The sequence below is a fragment of the Melanerpes formicivorus genome, unplaced genomic scaffold (genome assembly GCF_026170545.1).
Source record: "Melanerpes formicivorus ecotype bairdi unplaced genomic scaffold, bMelFor1.0.p_v2 SCAF_11, whole genome shotgun sequence".
Classification (NCBI taxonomy): Eukaryota; Metazoa; Chordata; class Aves; order Piciformes; family Picidae; genus Melanerpes; species Melanerpes formicivorus.
The window spans coordinates 16,589,335-16,616,862 of record NW_027142363.1 but is presented as its reverse complement, the minus strand read 5'-3'; the positions used below and the strand labels follow the sequence as shown (position 1 = coordinate 16,616,862).

The 27,528-nt window shown below is 46.0% G+C and overlaps 1 protein-coding gene across 2 annotated transcripts in view; it reads right to left on the bottom strand.

Moving 5' to 3' along the window:
* Positions 1–27,528, bottom strand: part of PTGFRN (prostaglandin F2 receptor inhibitor) — an 86,378-nt gene that overhangs the window by 36,845 nt on the left and 22,005 nt on the right. The window contains exons 2-5 of one of the 2 annotated variants that reach the window (XM_068144689.1): positions 14,849–15,214; positions 13,539–13,958; positions 10,311–10,688; positions 5,289–5,714 (exon numbers count right to left, since the gene is read on the bottom strand). In XM_068144689.1, coding sequence (XP_068000790.1) covers positions 5,289–5,714; positions 10,311–10,688; positions 13,539–13,958; positions 14,849–15,214 — 1,590 coding nt within the window. Of the gene's footprint in view, positions 1–5,288; positions 5,715–10,310; positions 10,695–13,538; positions 13,959–14,848; positions 15,215–27,528 lie in introns of both variants that reach the window. The other variant, XM_068144688.1, reaches the window with a different exon arrangement.

Sequence of the window (27,528 nt, the reverse complement as noted above, 5' to 3'; positions counted from 1 at the left end):
TGGGCAGAATCATCATCTGTTCTTTATGCACACAATTTTCTGAAAGCCATTGGAATGTGCTGCCCAGGAAGGTGGTGGAGTCACCATCCCTGGAGGTGTTCAAGAGAGGATTGGATGTGGCACTTGGTGCCATGGTTTAGTCATGAGGTCTGTGGTGACAGGTTGGACTTCATGATCTTTGAGGTCTCTTCCAACCTTGGTGATTCTGTGATTAAGATACCCTTGCTTTCAATTAAATATGATAGAAGAGTCTGGGCAATCATTTAGGACAAGGAACATCATGTCAAATACAATTATTTCCTACATTTAGAACAGAAATATTAACAAAGCCTCAAATAACAGTACTTGGGGATTTGAAATTCCAATTACAAAGCTGCGCCTTTACAATTCAGTTACAGACTTCGAGCAGAAAGAGAGAAAAATATAAATCAATCACTCTTGGGTGTAGAAAGGAAAACAAAAGATTATTCAAACAAATTCATTGGGTAAATATCTGGAATAAGAGAATAACAGTTCTGCCCTTTTCTCTTCTCTTCTGATCTCTGGCTGTTTTGCTTCGCTCAGGAGAGATCACCTGTGTGCTCTGGCTGAGTCTAACTTCTCTGCTCCTCTCTCTTGTCCCTTTTGTACAGGGGGGTGGGGAGGCAGGGAGGGAGAAGCTGGTAGCTTCCTCTGCTCCTTGGCCAGGGGAATCCTTGTGCTCTTTATTAATTGTAAATACCTGTATAATATTGTAACTCCTGTCTATTTTGTACATATCCATTGCATTCCACTGTAGAGTGTAGATTGTGCTTGTAAATACAGCTCCATTTGCTTCTAACTGAGTTGCTCTGGCAAAAGTTAATGCTGGAGGGAACCTTCAACCCACCACTAAAGATAACACCCTCTTTTGCAGAGACCTGCATGCAGAACCAAAGTTTACAACACTGATTTAGGAAACAAACATCAGTCCTACATTCCACTGCCAACCTTTAAATACAGGCAGTACTCACACTCAAATCACTAAAATTATCCTTTAAACTATCAAAACACTCACACCTCCTTCCTGCACCCCTTTTTACTTGATAGGAATTTGTACTGTAAATAACCAAATAGTAACAATATAGAATAGAATAAACCAGGTTGGAAGAGACCTTCATATATTTTATACTTTTCATTTTTGAAGTGAGATTAAAATGCTTCCTTTGTCACCTTGGAGGGGGAGAGTGGAGAGGAGAGCAAGGAACTAATCAGGCAGACCTGGTGATAGCAACTGGCTGCATATGCAAAGCTGAGTAAGCAGAAAAGACATGAGCAGTATTGGTTTCAACAGAACAAGACAAAAAGTTACATAAACCTAAGTTAAAATGGCAAACATACAACTTATTACAGAACACACACAAAAAAAGGGACCTTGGCATCTTCACAGGTTTACACTGGAAACAAAGGCTTCCTTATCCTGAGTACTCCTGTGCTGACTGACAGACACAACAACAACAAAATTCTCCTTTCTCAAACAAACTCAGAATTGCCTTTTCCAAAAGGAGATTTCTCCAAAGTCCTCCTTCCCAAGCACTGCTCTACAGCTAACACAGACAATGCAAGTAACGAAATAATTGGAGGAAAAGCCCCCATGTAGGCACAAGCTATCTAAGGAGGCGGCAAATTTCTGCTCTCTCCTTAGGCAAACACGTGGGAGCCTCACTGCTCACTTCTGTAAGCACTGGGAGCAGTTAGGGACTCAAATCACCAGAGATACTCGTCAAAACAGTCTGAGTGCAGAGGCAGCAGCACATTAACTCCTTCATAGTTCCTGGCTACAGCACTGGGCTCACAGCTGAGCCTGGAGATCACACATAGGATATGGCAAATGACAAGCTGCACAGAGAAAGACATCTGGGGCGGGGGGAGGGGGTGAGAGACGGAAGGGAAGAAGCGGGAATCAAATCTCTATATTGCCCCCACCATGCTTTATAGACATACAACGTGCTTTGTCAGGAGGAGGTCAGAATAGCATAGAATAGAATAGAATTAACCAGGTTGGAAAAGACCTTCGAGATCATTGAGTCCAACCTATCACCCAACACCATCTAATCAACTAAACCATGGCACCATCCAGTCTCTTCTTAAATACTTCCAGTGATGGTGACTCTCCCACCTCCCTGGGCAGCACATTCCAATGGCCAGTCTCTCCTTCTATGAAGAACTTCCTCCTAACATCCAGCCTAAACCTCCCCTGACACAGCTTGAGACTGTGTCCTCTTGTTCTGGTGCTGCTTGCCTGGGAGAAGAGACTAACCCCACTGGGCTACAACCTCCCTTCAGGGAGGTGGAGAGAGCAGTAACATCTCCCCTGAGCCTCCTCTTCTCCAGGCTAAGCAACCCCAGCTCCCTCAGCCTCTCCTCACAGGGCTCTGCTCCAAACCCCTCCCCAGCTTTGTTGCCCTTCTCTGGACACCTTCCAGCAACTCAACATCTTTCCTAAACTGAGGGGCCCAGAACTGGACACAGGACTCGAGTTGTGCCCTGACCAGTGCTGAGTGTTTGTAAGAGAACTCACTTTCACACTGTAAATCCCCCAACTCTGTGTTTTGCCAACGAAATCTACTTTTCAGCATGGGGACTATAACGTTGTTATTTGTGTTACAAAATTAGCAGGGTTTGGAATAAAACCAGAAAGAAGGAAATGTTCACACCTGTCACAGTTTGTTTTCCCTCAGAAATGTCAACACAGGCTGAGACTTTTCAACTCCAGCTGGTCTCCCTCGCTGCTTAGGAGGCAAGGATCCATTACGCATGCATGCACTTACACACACACACACACACACACACTCCGTGTTGGGGCATAACAACTGCACTAATTGTGCCCAGCACTGAGCATTAATGAGAGAGCTCACTCTTGCTGGAGAAGCCAGCTTCAGCAAAAAGCACGACCTTTTCACAGACCACACTTGATATGGAGATAAAGGGAGTCCTGAGCAAGCAGCCCACCATTTCTCTCTGCACTGAAGCAGAATCACAGCAACAGCTCTCCAATTCATTGTTCAGGGATTAGCCACAAAAAACTCTAAAGTGATTTCAAACTACTTGCCCCTGAAACAGTTGTCTGCCCGTGGCTAGACTGTTAAATCGATCAGGGGAAATGCAGCTTAGCTAAGCACAGATTCTTCCCAAAGACATTACCACTACCCCCTAGGTTAACCTATTCCTTCAGTCTCTGTCTCAACAGAGCCTCTCACTTGGCCTCACATAAGCTAAAATGGTATCACTCTACAGGACATCCAGGTTATATACACTCATTTTTAAACCACTTTCAAGCAATTCTGGTAACCTAAGAAATGCTCCTGGAGTCAATTTAAATACTGATTAGAGCTAGTTCACTTCTGCCTAAAAAGGCCCAGATCCAAGCAACCCAATACCTTTGCCCAGTGTCTAAGACCAAGAGGGGACTTGGGCTATCTTGTCTCAAATAATTTGAGCTGGTACTGTTATAACACAAGAGGAATTAGGAGAGAGACATATCAAGCCCTGCAGAGGCAAAGCAGCAAGCTGTTTTTCTCTACCCCACCCCCTCTTATGGCTGGAAAACATCAGTGTGAGCATGCACCAGCTGACAGGTCAAACTTCAGCCTGCAGCTGCCCCCATGAACTTTCTCACCCAGTTTCAGTTCCTAGACACAGAGGGCCCAGTTTTGATTCCGTCACTTCCCTGAAGCCCCTCAAACACTCAACCAGGAAAAAGCAAGACAGTTCCTACCCTAAACGTGGTACCAGAACAACACAGTAAGTGTGGTCTTGTAAGTGTGAGGGCATACATTTACCTTTGTCAACCCACCAACCATGGATCAAGAGTCGGAGCCAAGACACCGATGCCAGATCCAAGGATGGTGAAACAGCTCTCTCTCTCCATTCCCTCTTTTCTCTCTGTTTTCTTCTATTTGATTTTCTGTTTTGATAGTCATCACCTAGTTTGTTCTAAAGTAGTTGAAAATGAAAGAACTCTTCTGCCAAAGTGGCTTTATCCTCAATGATTGCTCATAGTTGTTGGGAAGAAAATGATAAACCAGGTTGCATTATACCTCAGGATCATTGCCATGACTTTACTGTTATTTTGGTTCTGGCCAAGCAGGTATAGTTTTTGTTGTCCACCAAGTGGGACAAGCCACTGGACTTCTGTATTGTTCCTCAGTCACTGTTGTGGCTTACTGCTGTCGTGGCCCAGCCAAGCAGGGTTAGCCTATTCAGGGGATTACAAAGCATCACCTCAGTCACTATCCACTGAGTGAGACAAAACATCCTGCCACTCTCATTTTTTTATATCCTGGTATTACTATGGCCATGAACTTCCTCAGAAATGCCTTCTATAAACATGGGCTGGCAGGAGAGGATAAAAAAAAAGCCTCTCAAACGGGTACACAAAGATGAAAAAGTGAATGACATTCATCTCTTCACCCCAAGACAACCCTGTTGCTAGCAGCAAGATGCATACTAGACAAGGGCAACAAAACTGGGGAAGGTTCTCAAGCACAAGCCCTATGAGGAGAGGCTGAGGGAGCTGGGGTTGCTTAGCCTGGAGAATAGAATAGAATAGAATAAACCAGGTTGGAAGAGACCTTCAAGATCATCACGTCCAACCTATCACCCAACACCACCTCAGGGAAGACCACATTGCTTGTCTACAACTCCCTGAAGGGAGGTTGTAGCCAGGTGGGGGTTGGTCTCTTCTCCCAGGCAACCAGCACCAGAACAAGAGGACACAGTCTCAAGCTGTGCCAGGGGAGGAAGTTCTTCCCAGAGATTGGCCATTGGAATGTGCTGCCCAGGGAGGTGGTGGAGTCACCATCACTGGAAGGTTTTAAGAGGAGACTGGATGAGGCACTTGGTGCCATGGTTTAGTTGATTGGATGGTGTTGGGTGATAGGTTGGGCTTGATGATCTCTGAGGTCTTTTCCAACCTGGTTAATTCTGTGCTATTCTAGACAGTGAAATACCTCAAGTCATGAAAGAGTGCATTGGCCCCAGCATCATTGCTGGATGGGACCCCTGTCACAATGACAGACCCGCTCCTGGAAGCCTCAGCAGTTTGACACATCTCTGCTTTGCACTTCAAAGTCTTGCATGGAACTGGTTAAGCAATTACTACCCTCCACAAGTAAGAGGCCTTTACATGTGGCAGTAATGGCTTTGACTCTTCATAACACAGAACGCCATTTCCAAAGCCCATTAGCAGGCCTTGTGGCTGATGGGCCTACTCAGGAGAAAATTAACCTGGGTCTGGGTCTTTCAGTGAGGAAGTGCAAGGTTCCTACCTTGTGTAGCCCAGAAAACGCTGACAGATGGAGAGATGACATCCTTGCTCTTGACCCAGCTGTTGTTGCGGTGCTTACTCCATGCAGAAATGACACAGAAATAATCCCCTCTGTCACTTTCTGAAGTCCACTGGATTCGTAAGCTGAAGATGTCAGCAGCCTTCTTAAAGAAGATTATCTCCCCGTTGTGAGTCCGCTCCCTGCTCCGGTCCCCAAGCAGCAGAGTCCAGTCTGCAGCCATTGTGGCCAGCAGTTCCTCTGCCGCCACATCGTCACTGGGCAAGTGCTGCCTGTAGTACCAGGAAACTGTGAAGCGGATGTTTGCTTCAGTATCCTGCGCATTTGTGATCCTACAGTTGAGCTCTGTGGGGTCATCTGAAAACTTGGGTGTTTTAGAGGCATTCAGAAACACCTCATAGTCTGGCTCTGCAGGGAAGAAAGCCCAGGGGAAATCGGTTAGAAGCTACAAGCAGAAGGGATTAAGTGAGAGAGACTATTAAAAGATTGGTAACTTTTAACATCCAGTCTGAGAAAGCACCTGAGCTAGAAGTCAAGTGCCAGAACACACATTTGTCTTACAAGACATGAGGACTGGAAACTTGGACTCCAGCTCTCAGACTTGCACCAGTCTGATGCAAGTATTCCTAGGCCTGCATTTCCAAGTAAGATTCTTTACCCACTCCGACACTAAAGCCAGGGGTTGTGGGTACCACCACTGGCACTGGCCACTACTAGTGGCGCCAAGTAAATTTCAGCAAGCAGCATAAAAACTAAGTAGGTTAAGAGTCTAAAATGCATAAATCAGAAGAGCTTCACAGTCTGAAGGCAGAATTATGTGCCATACAGCTATAAGGCTGGAATACCTCACACTTGGAAAGAGTGCCTGACATTCATGGGTTAAGAATGGAGCCGTTGTATTTAAATCTGAAATAGCTGGCTGTCCAAAGCCTGAGAGCGATAAGGCAGCCTCATGACTATTTTCTCTCAGACTACAGAGAAAGTAAAGGCAAAAGATTACTGCAAGAACCTCATACCACAAAGAAAATACATATTTATTTACTAGTCTTAGATTTTTTTTTCCTTCTCTCTTGCTGTGTCTACTATAGTTCAGGAACAAGACCAGCTCTCCAAACGTTCAGCCAATACGCAGCACATCGCTTTTACACAGCAAGTGTATTCAGCACTCTATATTTATTTCTTGCTTTATGTTTTGTATGGCATTTTGCCCTCCTAGAGACAATTAGCTGCTGCTATACTTGGGACAGAGAATGCAATCCAAGGATAGAACTCAGACTTAGCTCACCCACGAGCCAAAATAATAAAGCGTCTTAATCGTCCTGCTGCACAAGCTGTGTGTGCACAGACATTTTTGACTTTCAGATGCAAAGGATAAAAACAATTGTGTAAAGCAAGCTGGCTGCTGCTGTGTCAGCTTCCAGAAACAATCTCTCACCATTAAATGCTATGCATGCAGTGTCCTTGCATCTAGCAGGAACAAGGGCATTAATACACACCAGCAACTAGAGTATCTGGTGATACCGAGGCAGTGTCAGGTAACACACAAGCACAGAAATACTGTTTGTGGAGGTCTGTAGTACCTACTGCCAGCAAACACACGTGCAAATTTCTGCACATTTTCAGTGTAAGTAAGGCAAAAGAAAAATACACAGAATTCCTCTGCTGCATCCAAACCAGAGGTCATTAGTGGTGGCCAAAACCCAGTTTCAGAGTAAGTCTCCAAAGATCTTACAGCTACGCTACCCTTCCTCATTCACAAAAGATTAGTCTTCTCCAGGGTCTCATGATAGAGCTCATGCTCTGCAATTTTCTTATCATTCTTCTTGCTTCCCCTTCCCCCCACCAAACAAGGCATTCAAGACCAATTAATATTATACAAGCAACAAAGAGCATGAGCACAAAAACTCTTCCCTACACAGGAACTTCAAGAAACTCAGGTTAGAAAATCACTTTGGGTTTGTTTTCTTTGCAAGCAGAAGGACCACTAAAAAGAGTTTTGGCTTTGACAGCAGCACTCCAGTTAGGAGCTTCACCCTGACAGACACTCAAACAGAGGATTTTGAAAGAATAAAAGGCTGTCTGAATAAACCTCATTCCTCCACTCTGTCAGCTGTCAAAGAACAGCCTCACTGACAACTCAATGAGTTAATACTCCAGAATCTTTTAATTTCCATTAGGGGGAGGAGGCAGTGAATTCTGGATGCAGCTGAAAATTTATTCTCCTTTCCCTTGCCCTAGCAACCAAGCATCTGCTAGAAAGCAGATTTTACTCTCTGCTGTTTCCAAATAATGAGAAATTGGAATGGAAAGGGTGAGGACTAGTCCTGCAGGTATGAGCACTATGAGAGAGTCCATAAGCATGCAGTGCACCTGGACACACATGAACAGGAGGGCATACAAGTGCAAGGGGAACGAGGGGACACTCACAAGTTGAATGTACAATCTGAATGGCTGAATGAAGACAGGAAACAAAGACATTAATCACACAGTTCTAGCACACATTGTAAGTATTCTTGGAAACAGCCACGGCTCAGCTGCTCTGCACAATGCTAAAATTCAACATTTCAAGTCATTCTTGCAGAAATTTAACCTTCTGACAAAGGTATTTATTTCTGAAACACAGGCTTCAGAGTGCACTCTTTTTACATGAGCCTACTTCAGGTACCTCTGATGATGGAGAAGCTCTGCCTGTTTAACTGGACAGTACTAGCAGTTTCTGGTGACAAGAGGCTCTGCACAGGTAGCTTGAGAGGGTTTAGGCCCTGATAATCACATCCAGTCAAAGACTGGGAACTAACAGCAAAGACTACAGCTCTGGCAGTTCTCCCCTACTCATGCTGCCAACACAATCAATATTTCATGAATTTTAGCAGGTGCAGATACCTTACCTACAGCATCCTGCAACACCAGCCTGAGCTTTGCTTCTGAATCATAGAATTAACAGGGTTGGAAAAGACCTCAGAGATCATCAAGTCCAACCTGTCACCCAGCACCTCATGACTAACTATACCATGGCACCAAGTGCCATTTCCAATCCCCTCTTGAACACCTCCAGGGACAGTGACTCCACCACCTCCCTGGGCAGCACATTCCAATGGCCAATTACTCCTACTGTGAAGAACTTTCTCCTCACCTCCAGCCTAAACCTCCCCTGGCACAGCTTGAGACTGTGTCCTCTTGTTCTGGTGCTGCTTGCCTGGGAGAAGAGACCAACCCCCACCCAGCTACAACCTCCCTTCAGGTAGCTGTAGACAGCAATAAGGTCTCAATAAGGTCTCCCCTGAGCCTCCTCTTCTCCAGGCTAAGCAACCCCAGCTCCCTCAACCTCTCCTCACAGGGCTGCACTCCAGAACTCTCACCAACCTGCTCAAAACTATTCCCTCCCCAAGATTAAACTAGGAGACAGGACAGGTAGGCTGACATATCTAGACCTATCCCTGAAATACCAGGCTTTGTAGAAGTTTTGCAGGAGTTTGGGAGAAATACTAAGAATTAAACAACTTCACTTTTAAGGATATCCACATAAAGAGAGACCTCTAAAGCTTAAGAATGCAGCTGGGATAACGCAAAGCAAAAGCTTCACGAACTACAGCATACACATGAGACACTGGATCTTCACAACAGACTTGTCTTTGCAAAGGGGTGCAAACAAAGATAGTGTCAGCCTGCCCTTCTATGCCAGGTAGATCAGACAAGCCTGTTACATCTCTTAACTATAGCTTCTGTTCTTCATTCAGTCAACCAGTCTTAAAAGAAAAACTGATGGTCTCTATTCTCACCTCTCTCTATTCCCCAGCTGCTGGTGGTTGGTCTAATACACATAGACAGAGCTGTAAGAAGGGAAAACCAACAACAACTGGGGAGTAAAGAAAGGTGAGAATAGAGACCACCAAGTTTCTGTTCAAGTAGATATTTTTCCCCCACTACTGAATTAAAAGAACTTGCTGCAGAAATGCTGAAGCAACATACAGAAGCCCTAACTTCAAGTGCACAAGAAATCCTTTGCTTGTCCAAAAGGCTCAAAATCCCCTCACCTCTAGGACTGAATGATAAAAATGCACCACACTGAGGTGCATTATTGTTGTCTACAGCTACCTGAAAGGAGGTTGTAGCCAGGTGGGGGTTGGTCTCTTCTCCCAGGCAACCAGCACCACAACAAGAGGACACAGTCTCCAGCTGTGCCAGGGGAGGTTTAGGCTGGAGGTGAGGAGAAAGTTCTTCCCAGCAAGAGAGACTGGCCATTGGAATGTGCTGCCCAGGGAGGTGGTGGAGTCCCCATCCCTGAAGGTATTCAGAGAAGGACTCAACGTGGCGCTTGGTGCTATGGTTTAGTTAGTCATGAGGTGTTGGGTGATAGGTTGGACTTGATGATCTCTGAGGTCTTTTCCAACTTTATTGATTCTATGATTCATAAAATGAACTTGTGTGTTGAGAGAGAAGAATAAAGCAGTATAGTTACATCCCACGCTAAATCCATCAGTTGGACATCTCTCCAGTGATCAAAACAGCAAAACAAAACCCCAACTTTGAAAGCTCTTGGAGTTCATTCTAAGTTCCCATTATAAACAATTTTCATGGTAAATGACTCAAAAATACAGGGAAAAGTCTTTTATCATGTTCAGAGCTCAAAGAGAACTACTGTGGCTGGATTAGAGCCCTGCTAATGGTACAAGGGAGGTGAAAGGGGGCAAAATGACAACAGGAGCAGCTCCAACCACTGGAAAACAAGGCAGGATTTTAAGTTGCATTTCCCATTTACAGACTGTTCAGTGACATAGGAAAGTGGTGTGCATGGATGGGACACACACTAAGGGATACATCCTAAAAACCCTATAATGTACAGAGCGGAAACTACATAGGACACATCTCTATTTTTATATGCAAGGGGCACCCTACATGTAGATGATAGATACGAATGAAAAAGCTGCACAGAAGCCATTCTGCACGGTCCTCTCCCACTTCTGATGGGACCAAGGAATGAACTCTTAAAGTAGAATCACTCACCTAACGCTGTCACCACCACATTGACTGGTGCAGATGTCCTTTCCACCACCTTATGCCAGCTCCCGTTGTGCAGCGGTACCCAGACGGCTGCTTGGCAGAAGTAGTAGCCGGAGTCCTCCACAGCCACATCCCGCACTAACAGGCGATAGGAGTTCCTATCTATGTGGCTCAGGCTGATGAGAGTGGAGTCACTGACAACAGAATCATGGTCCATGCTCAGCAAAACCTGAGCATCTGACAAAGTCTCATCAGGTGACACAGAAAAATACCACATCAGTCCCGCCTGGAAAACACCGCTCCTGTCTGTCGTGATGTTGCACGTAAGATCCAAGGAGTCCCCTTCAGTCACAGACACATTGCTTGTTGAAATGACCACATCTAGAGCTTAGAAATGAAGAGATGTTAAAAACCAACAACAGAATCAACAACAAAAAATACCAAACAAACCCCATTGGTTGGTTTATTTTACAAGAGCCTACTGTAAATTACCCAGGACTTCACGTTTCAGAGCAGAAGTTTATGCTCAGTAAGCTCCACCTCCAAATGTCTGTTGGGTATTGAGCTTCATGATCTACTATTACAAGGGAAATACACATCAGCACTTGAGAAAAGGATGCCTGAAGAGGGCTGAGGGAGTAAGGGAAGGAGAACAGGATTTGTACAACCCAACAGCATGACGGCTTTGTCCCAGTCACAGACCACACGTCACCTTTGTCTAGCAGGAAAACACATACAGGATTTTCTGTTCTCACAAGAGGGTCAAGGATTATCCCTCAGAAGAGAAAGTGTCCACTGAAATCCCTAGGAACTACATTAGAACTCAGCTTCATTTCTGCTGAGATGGCTTTGAGCTCCTCTAAGAAAACAGATTTAGATGAGAAGCAGCCACAGCCACATGTCAGAGTCCTGACTGACCTCAGGTGCATTGCAAAAGCATGAAATGGAAGCTAACAGAAGGCAGAAATAACTCCTTAAACCCTCACTTAGGGTTATATACATGGTGTACAAGGCACTATTGAAAAAGACATATCAGAGCAAAGTCAGGCCCAAAGATGTCATGATTTTAGGAGATGAAAGTGATGAACAAGTAGATAGAAGAGCAACAGCAGAAAAAACCCCACAGTTAGACAAAGAACCTTTGACATGACTTTTTTCATTAGGTATGTGAACTCAATCTTTTGGTTTTGTGGGGGGTTTGTTTGTTTTGGGGTTGAGGTTATTTGTGGTTTGGAGTGTGGGGGTTTTGGTGGCAGGTTTTGTTTGTTTTGTTGGGTTTTTTCACTTCTGTTTTTGTTTACACAAATTCAACCCCATAGTTTACAGCAGGTGAAGAAGTCTAGCAGCAGACAGGCATGGAATGAAGCTGGAGGTGGGGAGATTCAGGCTGGATGTGAGGAGGAAGTTCTTCCCCATGAGAGTGGTGAAGCCCTGGAATGGGTTGTCCAGGGAGGTGGTTGAGGGCCTGTGCCTGGAGATGTTGAACACCAGGCTGGATGAGGCTCTGTCCAGCCTGATCTAGTGTGGGGTGTCCCTGCCCATGGCAGGGGGGTTGGAACTAGATGATCTTTGTGGTCCCTTCCAACCCTGACTGATACTATACTATGATACCATTTACAGTTCATGTTAATTTTAGCATGAGGTTTCAGATGTTAGCACAAGATGCTCTTGAAGTTCAGCTACAGGGTGTGTGAGTAAAAATTCTCACAACATTTTGCTGGAGAATAGCCTATCCCATTTAGCATCACTTAAAAACCCTTCATGCCCCTAACAAAGTGCCAGTGCTGCCAACAACTGAGCTAAAAATCACAGAATACTTTGGGTTAGAAGGGACCTTTAAAGGTCACCCAGTCCATGCCCCCTGCAGTGAACAGGGACATCTTTACATTGATCAGGTTGCTCATGGCCCCCATCCAGCCTAACCTTCAATGTTTGCAGGTGTGGGGCTTTTACCACCTCAAAAAACACCCAACAAATGGAATAAAATAAATCCCACAAACAAACCCACACTCCCAAATCACACTAAAAAACTGCACTAGTATTGGTCCTGGCCATCCTCAAGCATGAGGAGCTTTCAGCTGCTGATTAAACTTCACTTACTTAAAGCAAACTCTTCAAAAGTGAAACAAAATAGTGAATTACAGTTCCTAACTAAGCAAGCCCTGCCTCAGCAGAAAGCACCTGCTGTGCAGCTGACACCCTGAAAAGAGGAAGCAGATTGATGCTGTCAAATTTCACAGGATACTAAGAGTGCATTCAAACAAGTTAGCCAAAAACCTCAGAAGTTCTGGGTTCTCCCTACAGTGATTAAAGGATCACAAGAATGAAAAAAAAAAAAGATATCCTTACTGTCTGAGCACTTCCAAATCAACATCACAGTCTCACATTTCTGAGGGACCATCATTGCCTGGTTTTCCACCTACTGAATGGGAAAACACATCAGCCTCCTCTGCTCTCCCTCCTCCCACTAGCAGTGGTAGTGCTAATGCAATTAAGTGCTTACTGCATCTATTCCTGAAATCTATATTGGCAGGGTTATCTGGATATCCTCAGCACAGCACTATATGTATTTTTGTCTCCTTAGTCAAGCATGTAGTGATGTGTTTAACAGAACCATTCCTGTGCTAGACCCCTGCCAACATGGAAGCCAGGGATCCACTGTCAATCACAAAATGACTGGATTATTTGGCCTGTTGAATTATCACTGCCTGCCTTCATTCTCTTGGTCTTTCTATGCTATTTTGATAAACAACACACAGAAAACCTTTACATCTGTCACAGAATCACTTGGCATTTTCACATAGCCAGCGCCGCCGTGGGGCACTTTCACACAGCCAGCGCCGCCATGGGGCACTTTCACGTTAATGAGACCAGAGGAAAGTTTTGGGGTGCTCAGGGGTTAAATACAATGTTTATTTATGAAATATGAAAACTAGAAGCAATCTGAAGTGAAGTAAGGATGAGGTAAAACCCAGGTCTAGGCATCTAAGAGATTTCAGTTAATCCTTCCATACCATCACATCCTCCTTCTCGCCAAAATAAAAGCTAGAAATATCATGCCAGGCATTTTCTAGCACCTAAGTTGTAAACAGGCCAGTTATCTAAAACAGCACTTTAGTGTCTCCTGGAATATGTCCTCACTTAGTTCAGTTTACCCAACTTCTGCTCTCAAATTCTCAGTCTGGACATAACACTGCTGTAGGTACCAGCTACGACATCAGTAGCACTCACCGGTCCTCTGGATTATCACATTTGCTATCTCCACATTCTTCTCCTGAATCTTCTGCCACGAGCTATCCGCCCCTCTCACCCACTCGCTCACAAGACACCTGTAGGCTCCTCCATCCACTGAGGAGGCCTGGGACACCGATATCCAGTATGTGTCATTCGCTCCCGTGTCCAGGCGGACATCTCCGTTGCGGTAGCGCTCTTCATAGCCAGGACCCGGCTGGAATTTGCCTTCGTGAGTCAAAGATAGGATGTCCTGCCAACCCGATCCACTTTTGATCTGCCAAGTCACATGCAGGTGAGTGTGCTCCGCTGAGGTGGTAACTGCTGAGCAGCGCAGCTTGAAGGAGTCGCCCTCAGACAGCCTGAGAGACATTGAGGAACGTGCTTTTGAGCCGCTCACTGACAAGCCATCGGAAATCACTATTTAAAGAAACAGACACGTGCATCATGAAATGGAAGCAAACAGAAAACATCCACACTCACCAGGTCAGATATGAGGCAGTAAAACCACCACAGAGCAACACATGGTCAATCATTCCTTTTCCCACACAACTATATTCCAGGAACGAGGAAATTCAGTCAAAAAAATCCATTGGAAGAAGGGCTCCAAACAAAACGCAACAAGCGTTCAAAGTCTTTTACCCTTCCCTTGGCTTTAGCTTCTTATCCACATAACATCACTCTGACTACTCCTACCCAGAATCATCATGATTTTCATGGGAGTAAAAGACAAGACACTTCAAAAAAACCTGTCTCACAAGCTACTACTGCAAAAGCTTGCGTGACAGAACAAAGCTGGAGTATGACTACAGTATCAAATGCTCAAGGAGAAATGGAAGGTAACCTCCTTCACCCAGAAAGACTCTCTAAAGGACACTATAAATAAGAGAGAGAAGACAAGCTAAGGTTTTGTAACTGAAGTCATCCTCTTTGCCCAGAGTTTCAGGGACATTAAATATTTGCAGACACTTTTAGAAAACTCACTGCTTAGTTTTCTCATTTTTATTTACATATTTACCATACAGACAAGAGAGAAAGTGGTATTCATAGTAAACAGCCTCTCTTCACCTCACTTGTCTTTGTTATCACACTTGCCAGTTTTCAATGTTGGCTTTAGGTGAATTAAAAGGTCTTTTCCAACATGGTTAATTCCATTCCCCTTCCCATTCCATTCCCCTTCCCAACAGTAACAGGGAGAAGAAACAACTAAATAAAATGCCCACAAGCAGCAGGATTTCACCACTCTTACAGGTACATCCACAATCAGTATCCATAACAAATTCAGAGCACCCCTCACTCCTCAGAAATACCTCTCACTTGAACCTCCGCATCGTAGTTTCCCTGAACGGTGGCATCAGTGCTGGGCGTGGAGCATTTGTATCTCCCCTGGTCAGCCGGCTGGATGTTTCTAATCACAAGCTCCACAGCGTCGTTGCTGCTCCGTCTCAGTTTGATATCCCCGCGGCCCACACGCCTTTGGTACTCTTCAGAGGTGAAGGTAGGATCCCAGGTACTCACTATCCGCACGAAGTCAGACTCCCGGGAGAACTCCCAGTCAAAGTTCTGCTCGCTGGGTCCATCGTAGTCACTAACACTGCAAGGGATCACCACCTCTGTGCCTAGGACACGAATGAGAGGACCTTGCGGCACCCTCACGATGCGCCCTCTGCAGAAGGCTAGGAAAGAGAATAAACAGAGAGTGAACAGACAATTAAAGACGTTACCAGGATAAACTTCAACCACAGAAACAGAGTAAGGCTGGGCACCCCATTCCACAAAAGCTAGAATTAATAACAGCAGTGTTTTCCATTAACATTTATCATAGAATCAATAAGGTTGGAAAAGACCACAGAGATCATCAAGTCCAAGCTGTCACCCAACACCTCATGACTAACTAAACCATGGCTTCAAGTGCCACATCCAATCCCCTCTTGAACACCTACAGGGATGGGGACTCTTCTCCAGGCTGAACAACGCTCCCAGCCTGTCTTCATAGGAGACATGCTCCAGCCCTCTGATCATCCTTGTGGCCCTCCTCTGGATCTGCTCCAGCAGGTCCATGTCTTTCTTGTGTTGAGGGCCCCAAAGCTGGACACAGTACTCCAGACAAGGTTTCACCAGAATATAGTGACAGAATCACCTCTCTCAATCTGCTGGCCATGCTTCTTTTGGTGCAGCTGAGAATACAATTCATCCTCTGGGCTGCCAGTGCACATTGTTGGCTCATGTCCAGCTCCTCATACACCAGTACCCCCAAGTTCGCAGAGTGGCTCTCGATCTCATCATCCCCCAGCCTGTGCTGGTAACATGGACTGCCCCAACCCAGATGCAGGACCTTGCACTTCACCTTACTGATCCTCATGAGGTTCTCCTGAGCCCACTTTTCTAGCCTGGCTAGGTCCCTCTGGATGGCGTCCCATCCTTCAGTCCTGTCAACCATACCACTCAGCCTGGCATCATCATCAAACTTGCCGAGGGCTCACTCAATCTCACTGTCTGTATCACTGATAAAGATATTGAACAACGCTGGTTCCAACACATACCCCTGAGGGACATCACTAGCCACATTAACATCACTATGTGGCATTCATTACTACAGTGGAAGCATAATCTAATCAGGTGTTTTTGTAAGTCTTCTGCTGACATCAGGAAACTAATTCTCCCCTAACTTGAGGGCCAGAAGAATGCTAAGTCGACTTTCTCCAAAAACAAGTATAGTGACTTCTGCCCTGAAGGGCCACAGTTTGCCTAACACAGGTGAGCTTCCCTGCCTACCCAGCTATTGAAAAGGAAGAACTGATTTCAAGAGACATAGTTTGCTTGGCTGGATTTCTACAGCTACACCTGTTTCTAACACACATTTCCTCTTTCATGGAAGTCTCAGAACATTGGAGCATGAGCAGACCAGGCTCCTTCCAGAGCAGAGGAGCACACAGTGTTCAGACCACGCTTTGTGGGACTGCCTCACTAGGACAGAACAACAGCAGTTCTCTGCAGAAGGCTGGGAAAGCAGCATGTCATGCTCCAGGCAAAAGAGTGAACCACTTAAACTAGCCAGAGGACCTGTCAAAGATGTAGCAAGAGGCTTTTCTGGTTGATTTGGCTCTCTAGCACAAAGAATAACCCCAGCAGATGCACACAGATTTTGGCAGGTTCCTACTTCCCAAAAGAACAAACTGCTTTGGTTCATAGTTCCAATCAGAGACAGTTTTTCAGAACTAGAGGAATACTACCTGAATTCAGACTCCAAACATGAACAGTCTGCTGCATCCCACCGGCTCTACATCCACACCAAAATATTTTACCAGCCAGGTAGAACAGGAGAAGCCAAAACACCAAAGGGCAGATCTTGCTGAAACCAAATAGGTGTTTATAACAGCATCAATAGCAACTAGACCAAAAGGATGATCTGAGATACCACAGAGGCAGTCACATTTAAGCAGACACCTCCCCCTTCCCCCCAAGTGCACAGTCCAGCAACCCACAACTGCTCTAATTTACCAGCTTTATTGGGAAAGCCACCAGCTAACGACATCAACACCAATATACTTGCTGAACCTTCCCCTCCTATCACTCTGCGTGTCTTCTTGATGCAAAGTAAAACTCCACTCATTGGCTCAGAACTATCATACCAATAGGTATGCAGGTGTGGGCAAAGTTAGTCTCATGGAGAGAAATCACCCACTGGAGAACCTGTTTTAAAGTGTAGCCTGTCCCCTCCAGAGCAGCATGGAGAAGTATCAAGATTTCTGTGGGTATTTAAAAACTGCAGAAGCAGCTGTACACAATGATCAAAACTACAAGAGAAAGAAGATTTTTTGCACATCAGTTACAGTTCAGCAAACAGTTGAACCAAGGGCTGACACTGCCTTTACCTCTCCAGTTCCTAATTCCCTGCACGCCGTTTTGCTTTTCAGGCTGTTCACATGTACAAGCTCAGTCATAACAGTGCCATCACCTTTTGTATTCAACACTAGTACTGCTTTAAACTCATCTGTAACATCAACTGGGGCTAATCTCTTAGCCCTTATACCCCTCCCAGAAGATAGCTATGTACCTGATCAAGTGATTGACAAGTCCTAAGAGGGAAGCTGGACTTCTCTCCACCACTCACATGTGAATCAGAGAGAAAAACCTCCACTGCTTATGCATTGCTCCACAGCCAGTTGTCTTTTGAGATCTCTCTAAACACAAGCACCATACAGTAAATCATTGGTACAGAAAGATAATGAACAAAAAAAAAACCTAAAGAAACGTGCAGGGCTTTGACATTTCCTCAGTAGGTCTTAAGTTGCAGCCCCAATCAATCCTTCAACTTAGCCTCTTAAGAAAGAGCAGTAAGAGCAGCAGGTAAGCTTTAAAGCACTGCCTGACAGCCAAACCAGCTTCCATCAGCCCACTGTGAGAAGTCACCTCAGAATCCTGAGGGCACTCCTCAAATGCTGATGTTTCTCCTGTGACACTAAAATAAGCAGACAACACTGCCCTGCGTGTCTCCAGCGGTACACCCGCACACCGTGCGCTGCGCTAAGCCAGTCCAGAGGTGACAAAGCCATGACTAACATGCCAAGGGCTGCAGAGTTACTTATTTCTTTTTTAGATTAGCACCAACAACTGAATTTCTCTCCTTCCAAGGTCACTACAGGTCAAACTTGATCTTTGAGGTCTCTTCCAGCCTAGGTGATACTGTGATACAGACCCTTTGACATGAAATTGTGGTCCCTTCCAACCCTGACTGATACTATGATACTATTGGGGAGGGACTTCTCAGGATCTCAGGTAGTGATAGGACTAGGGGGAATGGAATGAAGCTGGAGGTGGGGAGATTCAGGCTGGAGGTGAGGAAGTTCTTCCCCATGAGAGTGGTGAAGCCCTGGAATGGGTTGTCCAGGGGGGTGGTTGAGGCCCCGGCCCTGGAGGTGTTTAAGCCCAGGCTGGATGAGGCTCTGGCCAGCCTGATGTCATGTGGGGTGTCCCTGCCCATGGCAGGGGGGTTGGAACTAGATGATCCTTGTGGTCCCTTCCAACCCTGACTGATACTATGGTACTATGAAATAAGGATGGGGGTGATAAGTACCTTCATTAGAGGCAGGCCAAAGGACACTGGGACTGCTCAACAGACTGTTCAGAGTGCATAACCTATATTGCTGCAAAGCAATGATGATAACCCCTCCCCACAGCACAGTCCTACAAGCAGTTTCAGTTTAGCACAAAGTTGGAAGGAGTACAGTGGGAACAGGCTGCAGGAAGGAAGAGGGACAGCCTGTAACAGTCACTATTTTATACTTTACAAACAATAAGACTCTAAGACAAATTAGGATTCTTCCAAGGCAGAAGCACACAGATACAGCATCAAGATATGAGAATGAGAACTTACTGCAGAACATCTGCTGTGCCTTGCCCATAGTTAAGGAGAAAAATGAACAGGGCAGACACTCCAGCACAAGCTGCACTTCAAGACGACCCAGGAGGCTCAGTACCTGGCAAGCTGTGAATTCACAGCTCTGCCTTTTGTCCTGCAGCAGTCAACAGCAGAGTATCCCTAGCTACTAAATAAGGTGTGATATTCTTTGCAGTGCATTAGAGATTAACATTTCATGTGGCTGTAGAGGAAGGCACTGCTGCAGACTGATCTTGGCAAGATGGGAACTCCATTTTACTCTGGCAGCTAAACAAGGAGCCTCCACAAATACCTGATTCCTGCAGTGCCCTGTGTTACTCATACACACCCCCTGCATATTCCTACAGCAATCTCATTGCAGTTTTCACGATACAAAAGTTTTGAAACTCTGTAAATTTGTCAGAAGCATTTGTTTTTTCATGACACCTAATACATCTCACTGTTAATACAAGGTGACATGTTCTTAAATTCACTTCCATGTAACAGTAGAAATAGATGAAGCAGGACAGAACAGGATACACTAGTGACAGAAAATAACAGAACTTTGACAATCCAGTGTCTGCCAGTTTCACTGAGCCCTTCCAAGATGTGTTTAGTAGGAACTCAGTATCATAAACTGCAATGTTGGACATCAAACCTGCCTGAGCACAGGATTACTTGCCCAAATACAACAGTTTATCTTTACTGAGTTGCCAAACACCAGAAGAAATTGCAAGGAGCTATTTGAAAGGCTGGACATATGGGCAGAGTTCAACAGGATGGCATTCAACAAGTCCAAGTGCCAGGTGCTGCACATTGGCCACAACAACCCCAGACAGTGCTACAGGCTGGGGTCAGAGTGGCTGGAGAGCGGCCAGGCAGAAAGGAACCTGGGGGGACTGGTTGACAGCTGGCTGAACATGAGCCTGCAGTGTGCCCAGGTTGCCAAGAAGGCCAATGGCATCCTGGCCTCCATCAGGAATAGTGTGGCCAGCAGGAGCAGGGAAGTCATTCTGCCCTGTGCTCAGCACTGGTTAGGACACACCTTGAGCCCTGTGTCCAGTTATGGGCTCCTCTGTTTAGGAAAGATGTTGAGCTGCTGGAAGGTGTCCAGAGAAGGGCAACAAGGCTGGGGAGAGATCTGGAGCACAGCCCTGTGAAGAGAGGCTGAGGGAGCTGAGGTTGCTTAGCCTGGAGAAGAGGAGGCTCATGACAGACCTCCTTGCTGTTTCCAACTCCCTGAAGGGAGGTTGTAGCCACGTGGGGGTTGGTCTCTTCTCCCAGGCAACCAGCACCACAAGAGGACACAGTCTCAAGCTGTGCCAGGAGAAGTTTAGGCTCCAGGTGACGAGAAAGTTCTTCACAGAGAGAGTTGTTAGCTGTTGGAATGTGCTGCCCAGGGAGGTGGTGGAGTCCCCATCCCTGGAGGTGTTCAAGAGGGGACTGGATGTGGCACTTGGTGCCATGGTTTAGTAGTCATGAGGTGTTGGGTGACAGGTTGGACTTGATGATCTTTGAGGTCTTTTCCAAACTTATTGATTCTATGATGTCCCTGCAAAGAGGCCAGTATACAAAGGATGGGACCTGCTCCTTTGGATCATTAGACAAGTGACAGGACTACCAGGGAACAGTGGTGCTTTTGCAGAAATAAGCCAGAAACATCCAAAAAGCAGGGTAATCACATGGCTCTTTGCCAAGTACTTCATCAGAGATTCCTCCCAGGGGAACACACTAAATACTCCTCCAGCAACACAAAGAAACTGTGGCTCAAGGTAGAACAATAATCAAGGGCATGTTGTATTAACAGATATAAGATAGTTGAATAGAACAGAATAGACCAGGTGGAAGAGACCTTCGAGATCATCAAGCCCAACCTATCACCCAACACCATCTAATCAACTGAACCATGGCACCAAGTGCCTCATCCAGGCTCTTCCTAAACACCTCCATTGATGGGGACTCCACCACCTCCCTGGGCAGAACATTCCAATGGCCAATCTCTCTTTCTGGGAAGAATTTCTTCCTAACATCCAGCCTAAACCTTCCCTGGCACAGCTTGAGACTGTGTCCTCTTGTTCTGTTGACGGTCATCTGGGAGAAGAGACCAACCCCCACCTGGATACAACCTCCCTTCAGGGAGTTGTAGACAACAATAAGGTCCCCCCTGAGCCTCCTCTTCTCCAGGCTAAACAACCCCAGCTCCCTCAGCCTCTCCTCACAGGGCTGTGCTCCAGACCCCTCCCCAGCTTTCTTGCCCTTCTCTGGACACCTTCCAGCAACTCAACATCTTTCCTAAATTGAGGGGCCCTCTAGGCAGTTTTAAGCTAGTGTTTGTTCCCTAGCAATGGTGCATGAAGGTACTTAAATTAATTTGTCCCATCACCTAGATGCACCATCTCATTGCTGTCATTAAATGAAATCCTTTCAAAGAGAACAGTGAAATCAGATGTCTGCATAGATAGGTTGTGAAGTCAATCCAAGTACACTGAATAGCAACTTGTCATTTTTAGGATAACCAAGAAAACAAGGCAGAAAATTTGTGCAGGATCTACAGAACAGCTGCTCTGTTTAAGCTCTCAACAAGCTATATTATTCCTTGAGGAACAGGCTGGTGAGGATTTGCTTTTGCATTAGGGACATTGCTACAGATGACAAAAGCCTTCTAGGAGCTTCATCTTCACACAGGTTTTGTATCTACATATCATTTATGAAAGGACAAGATGAGAAGCAATTTGTGGAGTGGCCCACAAGGCTGAAAAGATAATATCATTGCAAGGAACACCCTTCTGCTTCAGCACTCTTGCACAAGGTGCTCCTCTCCAGCCTGCACTAGACAGCTCTATCTAATTATAAAACATGTTCTTTTAGCAGCCCAGAGAAGGAGGTCGACTCTACATCCGCCAGCCAAAGGAAAATGCAATGTGACATGCAGTAGGAAGCCAATTAAAGCCAAAAAAGTAAGAGCTGAAGAGTGAGTAAATTGGCTCAGACTAAGCACTTGAGCTTCTGCATCAGAAACACTCAGAACACACAGTCCAGCTCCTCAACGAATGCAGTCACGGGAGACACAGCCACAACTTTGCTGATGCCTTTCATCTCAAAAGAGCTTTTCAAACAAAATGTTGTTTCATTTGCCAACTAAACACTGCATGTCTGGGAAGGAAGTAGCCCTTTCAAAATCACAACAGTTTATGACAGGAAAAGAAAAGAAAATATATATATAATAGTGCAGCCAACTCTGCAATGGGAGTAACAATTTCCCCTCCCTGAACTCCTGCATTTATTTTAAACCTAGGCACTGCTCTGCTTTAGCACTGTGTAAACGAAGCCCTTGAGCCTGGACAACCCTGCTGGTGCCACACTAGAGAATAAGCAAGATTCCCCACTACTGAAGCTGTGCACTCTGCCTCCTGTCTCTAGAAAAAAACCAAGTATCTAACTTCTGCACTGCATGGTGTGGTTTTAGGCTATGCCTTTACAGTTCAGTTACAGATTTTGAGCAGAGAAGTAGAAAAATATAAACAAATCAGCACTGGGTGTAAAATGGAAAACAAAAGATTGTTCTAAACAAATTCATTGGGTAAATATCTGGAAAAAGAGGAGCTGTATCATAACAATTCTGCCCTTTTCTCTCTTCTGATCTCTGGATGTTTTGCTTCTCTCAGGAGAGAGAATCTGCATGCTTTGTCTGGCCTTGGCTATGTTTAACTCCTCTGCTCTTTTCCTTTGTCCCTTTTGTACAGGGGCGTAAGGGGAGTGCAGGGAGGGAGAAGCTGGTAGCTTCCCCTGGTCCTTGGCCAGGGGGGTCCTTGTGCTGTTTATTAATTGTAAATACCTGTACAATATTGTAACTCCTGTCTATTTTGTGCATATCCATTGCATCCCACTGTAGAGTGTAGACAGTGCTTGTAGATACAGCTTCATTTGCTTCTAACTGAGTTGATCTGGCAAAGTTTATGTTGGGGGGGAACTTCAACCCACTACAAATGGTTTAATAACCACAGTGTTTATGATGCATGAAGCCATTTTACAACATGGACAAAAAACAAGGTTTTCTTTTTGCAGGTTTTCGGGTGTTTTTTTTTTGTTCCAAAGAGAGACATCCTCTTTGATTTAGAAAGAGAACTGATCAGGGTCCCACTGGGAGGCATTCAGCAGGTTTTCTTAGCAAGCAGACAGGTGAAGGGACACACAGCATGCCATGCATTCACAGGCTCTTCTCTAGAGAAGGAGAGCCACAGCATATCAGCATGGGAGATTATGACCTTTATCTCCCATCTTCCCCTTGCCTCCCCTCCCAGCTCCAATTATCATCAGGCAGCTCCACATCAGCAATGTCATCTGTGACTATCTAGCAGAGAAACAGCAAGTTATAGCAGACATGCCTACCATGTTTAAAAACCTTTCAATACTTTTAGTATTTGGGGTTTTTTTAATAGACAACAGGATTTTCCTAGAAGAGGCAGATTTACACAAATAATGTGGAATTAGAATTAACCAGGTTGGAAAAGACCTTTGAGATCAAGTCCAACCTATCACCCAACACCATCTAATCAACTAAACCATGGCACCAAGTGTGCCATGTCATTGTGCCCTGTACTCAGCACTGGTTAGGCCACACCTTGAGTCCTGTGTCCACTTCTGGGCCTCTCAATTCAAGAAGGATGTTGGGACACTTGCACATGACCAGAGAAGTGCAACGAGGCTGGGGAGAGGTCTGGAGCACAGCCCTATGAGGAGAGACTGAGGGAGCTGGGGTTGCTTAGCCTGGAGAAGAGGAGGCTCAGGGGTGACCTTCTTGCTCTCTACAACTACCTTAAGGGAGGTTGTAGACAGGTGGAGGTTGATCTCTTCTCCCAGGCAACCAGCACCAGAACAAGAGGACACAGTCTCAAGCTGTGCCAGGGGAGGTTTAGGCTGGATGTCAGGAAGAAGTTCTTCATAGAAGGAGAGATTGGCCATTGGAATGTGCTGCCCAGGGCGGTGGCGGAGTCACCACCATTGGAAGTGTTCAGAAGGAGACTTGATAGGGTGCTTGGTGCCATGGTTTAGTTGATTAGGTGGTGTTGGATGATAGGTTGGACTCAATGATCTTGAAGGTCTCTTCCAACCTGGTCTATTCTATTCTCTGACTGCAATGCTCCCTGCTGGAAAAGAGCAACAAAAAGACTGACAGATTTTCATAGCCTGGAAGATCTGCAGCATATCTTCTGCAGCTATCAGAGCAGAGCAGAGCAAATGAAAGGGTTCCATGAGATACATTTACATTGTTCTTTCCCAGGCGGCTGGGATTCTTTTTTTAGATAATGTAGAGCTCTTATCAAAAGGAATTAGCCTGGGTGTAATTGCTTAAAACCCATTATCTCTATCAGGATGAAGAAACACATACTGCATCTTAAGCAAAGCCTCAGAAATGCTATCAAATTCCAAGGCTGCTGGATTGCTCTAATCTCCATGCCATCTGAGTTATCTCAGAGAAACCACACCTGCAGCACTGGGTGGAAGCTCGGTACCTTCCCCGCTGGACTGTGTCTATACCACACGGGTTAAGATGAGCAGGAAAATGTTAAGCAACGTATTTTGCAGTACAGTGACTACCTACTGCCTTTCACATTCAACCTCCTCACCTACCACTCCTCCACCTATCCCCCTCTAACCCCAAAAAAAAGGAATTTCAAGTGCACTTACGGAAACCACAAGGGTTTCACTAGGACATAGTCCTTTGTTTTGAAAGAACCACAGAAAAGTTCCCTTTGGAAGGGACCTTTAAAGGTGAGACAGTTCTGACCCCCTGCCATAGGCAGAGAGATCTGCCACTAGATAAGGCTGCTCAAAGCTCCAGCCAATCTGACCTTGGACAAGAAGTCAGGCTCCATCTTTCCCGTAGGCCACTTTCAGGTACCAAAAGGCTGCAAGCAGGTCTCCCTGAAACCTTACCTTCTCCAGTCTGGACCAACCCAACTCTCTGAGCCCATCCTCGTAGACAAGGTGCTCCATTCCTCTGATAACCTTTACGGCCCTACTCTGTACCTGCTTGAGCAGGTCCCTGTCTTTCTTATGTTGGGGTCTCCAGAGCTGGACACAGTAGTCTCACCAGAGTGGAGCAGAGTGGCAGAATCACCTCCCTCAACGTGCCAGTCACACAATTTGATGCAGTCCAGGATACGATTTGCGTTCTGGGATACAAGCACACAAGTAACCCCAAGTCCTTCTTGGCATGGCAGCTTCCAAATCCATTCATCACTGAACCTGTACTGATACTGGGGATTGCCCTGGCGCAGGTGAAGGACTTTGCACTTGGCCTTGTTGAACCTCTTGAATCATAAAATCAATAAGGTCAGAAAATACCTCAAAGATCAACAAGTCCAATCTATCACCCGGCATCTCATGACTAACTAAACCGTGACTTCAAGTGCCACATCCGATCCCCTCTTGAACACCTCCAGGGATGGGGACTCCACCACCTCCCTGGCCAGCTCATTCCAATGGCCAACAACTCTCTCTGGGAAGAACTTTCTCCTCACCTCCAGCCTAAACTTCCCCTGGTGCAGCTTGAGACTGTGTCCTCTTGTTCTGGTGCTGGTTGCCTGGGAGAAGAGACCAACCCCCACCTGGCTACAACCTCCCTTCAGGGAGTTGGAAACAGCAAGGAGGTCTCCCCTGAGCCTCCTCTTCTCCAGGCTAAGCAACCCCAGCTCCCTCAGCCTCTCCTCACAGGGCTGTGCTCAAGGCCTCTCCCCAGCCTCACTGCCCTTCTCTGGACACATTTAAGTGTCTCAATGTCCTGAAATTGAGTGGCCCAGAACTAGACACAGGACTCCAGGTGTGGCCTCACCAGTGCTGAGCACAGGGCACAATGACTTCCCTGCTCCTGCTGGCCACACTGTTCCTGATGCAGGCCTGGATGCCATTGGCCTCCTTGGCCACACTGCTGGCTCATGTTCAGCCAGCTGTCAACCAGTTCCCCCAGGTCCCTTTCTGTTTGGCAGCTCTCCAGCCACTCTGACCCCAGCCTGTAGCACTGCATGGGGTTGTTGGGGCCAAAGTGCAGCACCAGGACCTGTTAAAGCACTGTTCACTGGTTCACCACTCTCCTGAACACCATCTGACTGGCATCTCTCTCTCAACTGCACAACCCATTTCAATTCTCTGCCAAAAGGAGCCATGGGAATTTGCTGTAAGTGTGTTTGTGTATTCTTCTTGCTATGACTCAAGGAGAAAAGACCAGCTTTTATGGTAGAAATAAGGTTGCATATGCTGCAATAATTAGTTTAAAACACTGCCACTGGATGCTGACAGCACAGATCCACAGCACACCACTGCATCCCAGTCATGGGGAAAGGTATGCTGCTGGAAGGTAGAGCAAGGAATACAGCACGTAGAGGGGAAAGGAGAAGCCATACAAACCTTCCCCAGCTGTGCAAAGCAGGTAGCTCACTTGTCTGAGTGGACCTTCACAGGCAGAGAACCACCAGGGCAAACAGTAGAAACATCCAACAGGCAGAGATAATACTAAGAGTTGGGATTTAGATTCCTCTGGATGTCAAACAATTCCATCACAAAGGATCTCTATTCCTTTTTCCTACCCCTGACTGACAGTTGAAGATAAAAGGTTGTATCTAAAGAACTACTTTTGGTAAGTCCCAAAAACGCAGCTGGGAGCAAAAGGGGAAGAACAGAAAAAAACAATCAAACCAAAAAACCACAATGAAATGCAAGAGTCAGCTTGCTGCTCCCTCCTGAGTGTCACTGAAATGCCTGTCCCTGCTAATGAAACTTTATTTACTGTCATCCAAATAGTCTCACACAACTCCACTTTTAGCCTAATCTGACAGAGCAACCTGTTTATGCTCCTTGGGATCCTGAAATTCCAGGGACACTGGAAGTGGTATTTAGTCTGTCATGAAGATGTGATTTTCTGCTGTTCTGCTTTCAGAGACGTTTGTGTTGCCAAGAGAGGTTAAACGTGCTACGTTGTAAAGAAAACAGTTGACAGCCGATTAAAGCCCACAGCTCAAAGCTGAAGAGCCAGCACAGCTGGAAGCAGGGTGCAAAGTAGAAGAGAATAGAATAGACCAGGTTGGAAAAGACCTTTGAGATCACCGAGTCCAACCTATCACCCAACACCATCTAATCAACTAAACCATGGCACCAAGTGCCTCATCCAGGCTGTTCTTAAACACCTCCAGTGATGGTGACTCCACCACCTCCCTGGACAGCACATTCCAGTGGCCAATCTCTCTTGTTGGGAAGAATTTTTTTCCTAACATCCAGCCTAAACTTCCCCTGGCACAGCTTGAAACTGTGTCCTCTTGTTCTGGTGCTGGTTGCCTGGGAGAAGAGACCAACCCCCACTTGGCTACAGCCTCCCTTCAGGGAGTTGAAGAGAGCAAGAAGGTCTCCCCTGAGCCTCCTCTTCTCCAGGCTAAGCAACCCCAGCTCCCTCAGCCTCTCCTCATAGGGCTGTGCTCCAGACCCCTCCCCAGCCTCACTGCCCTTCTCTGGACACCTTCCAGCAGCTCAACATCTTTCCTAAACTGAGGGGCTCAGAACTGGACACAGGACTCAAGGTGTGGCCTAACTAGTGCTGAGCACAGGGCAGAATGACTT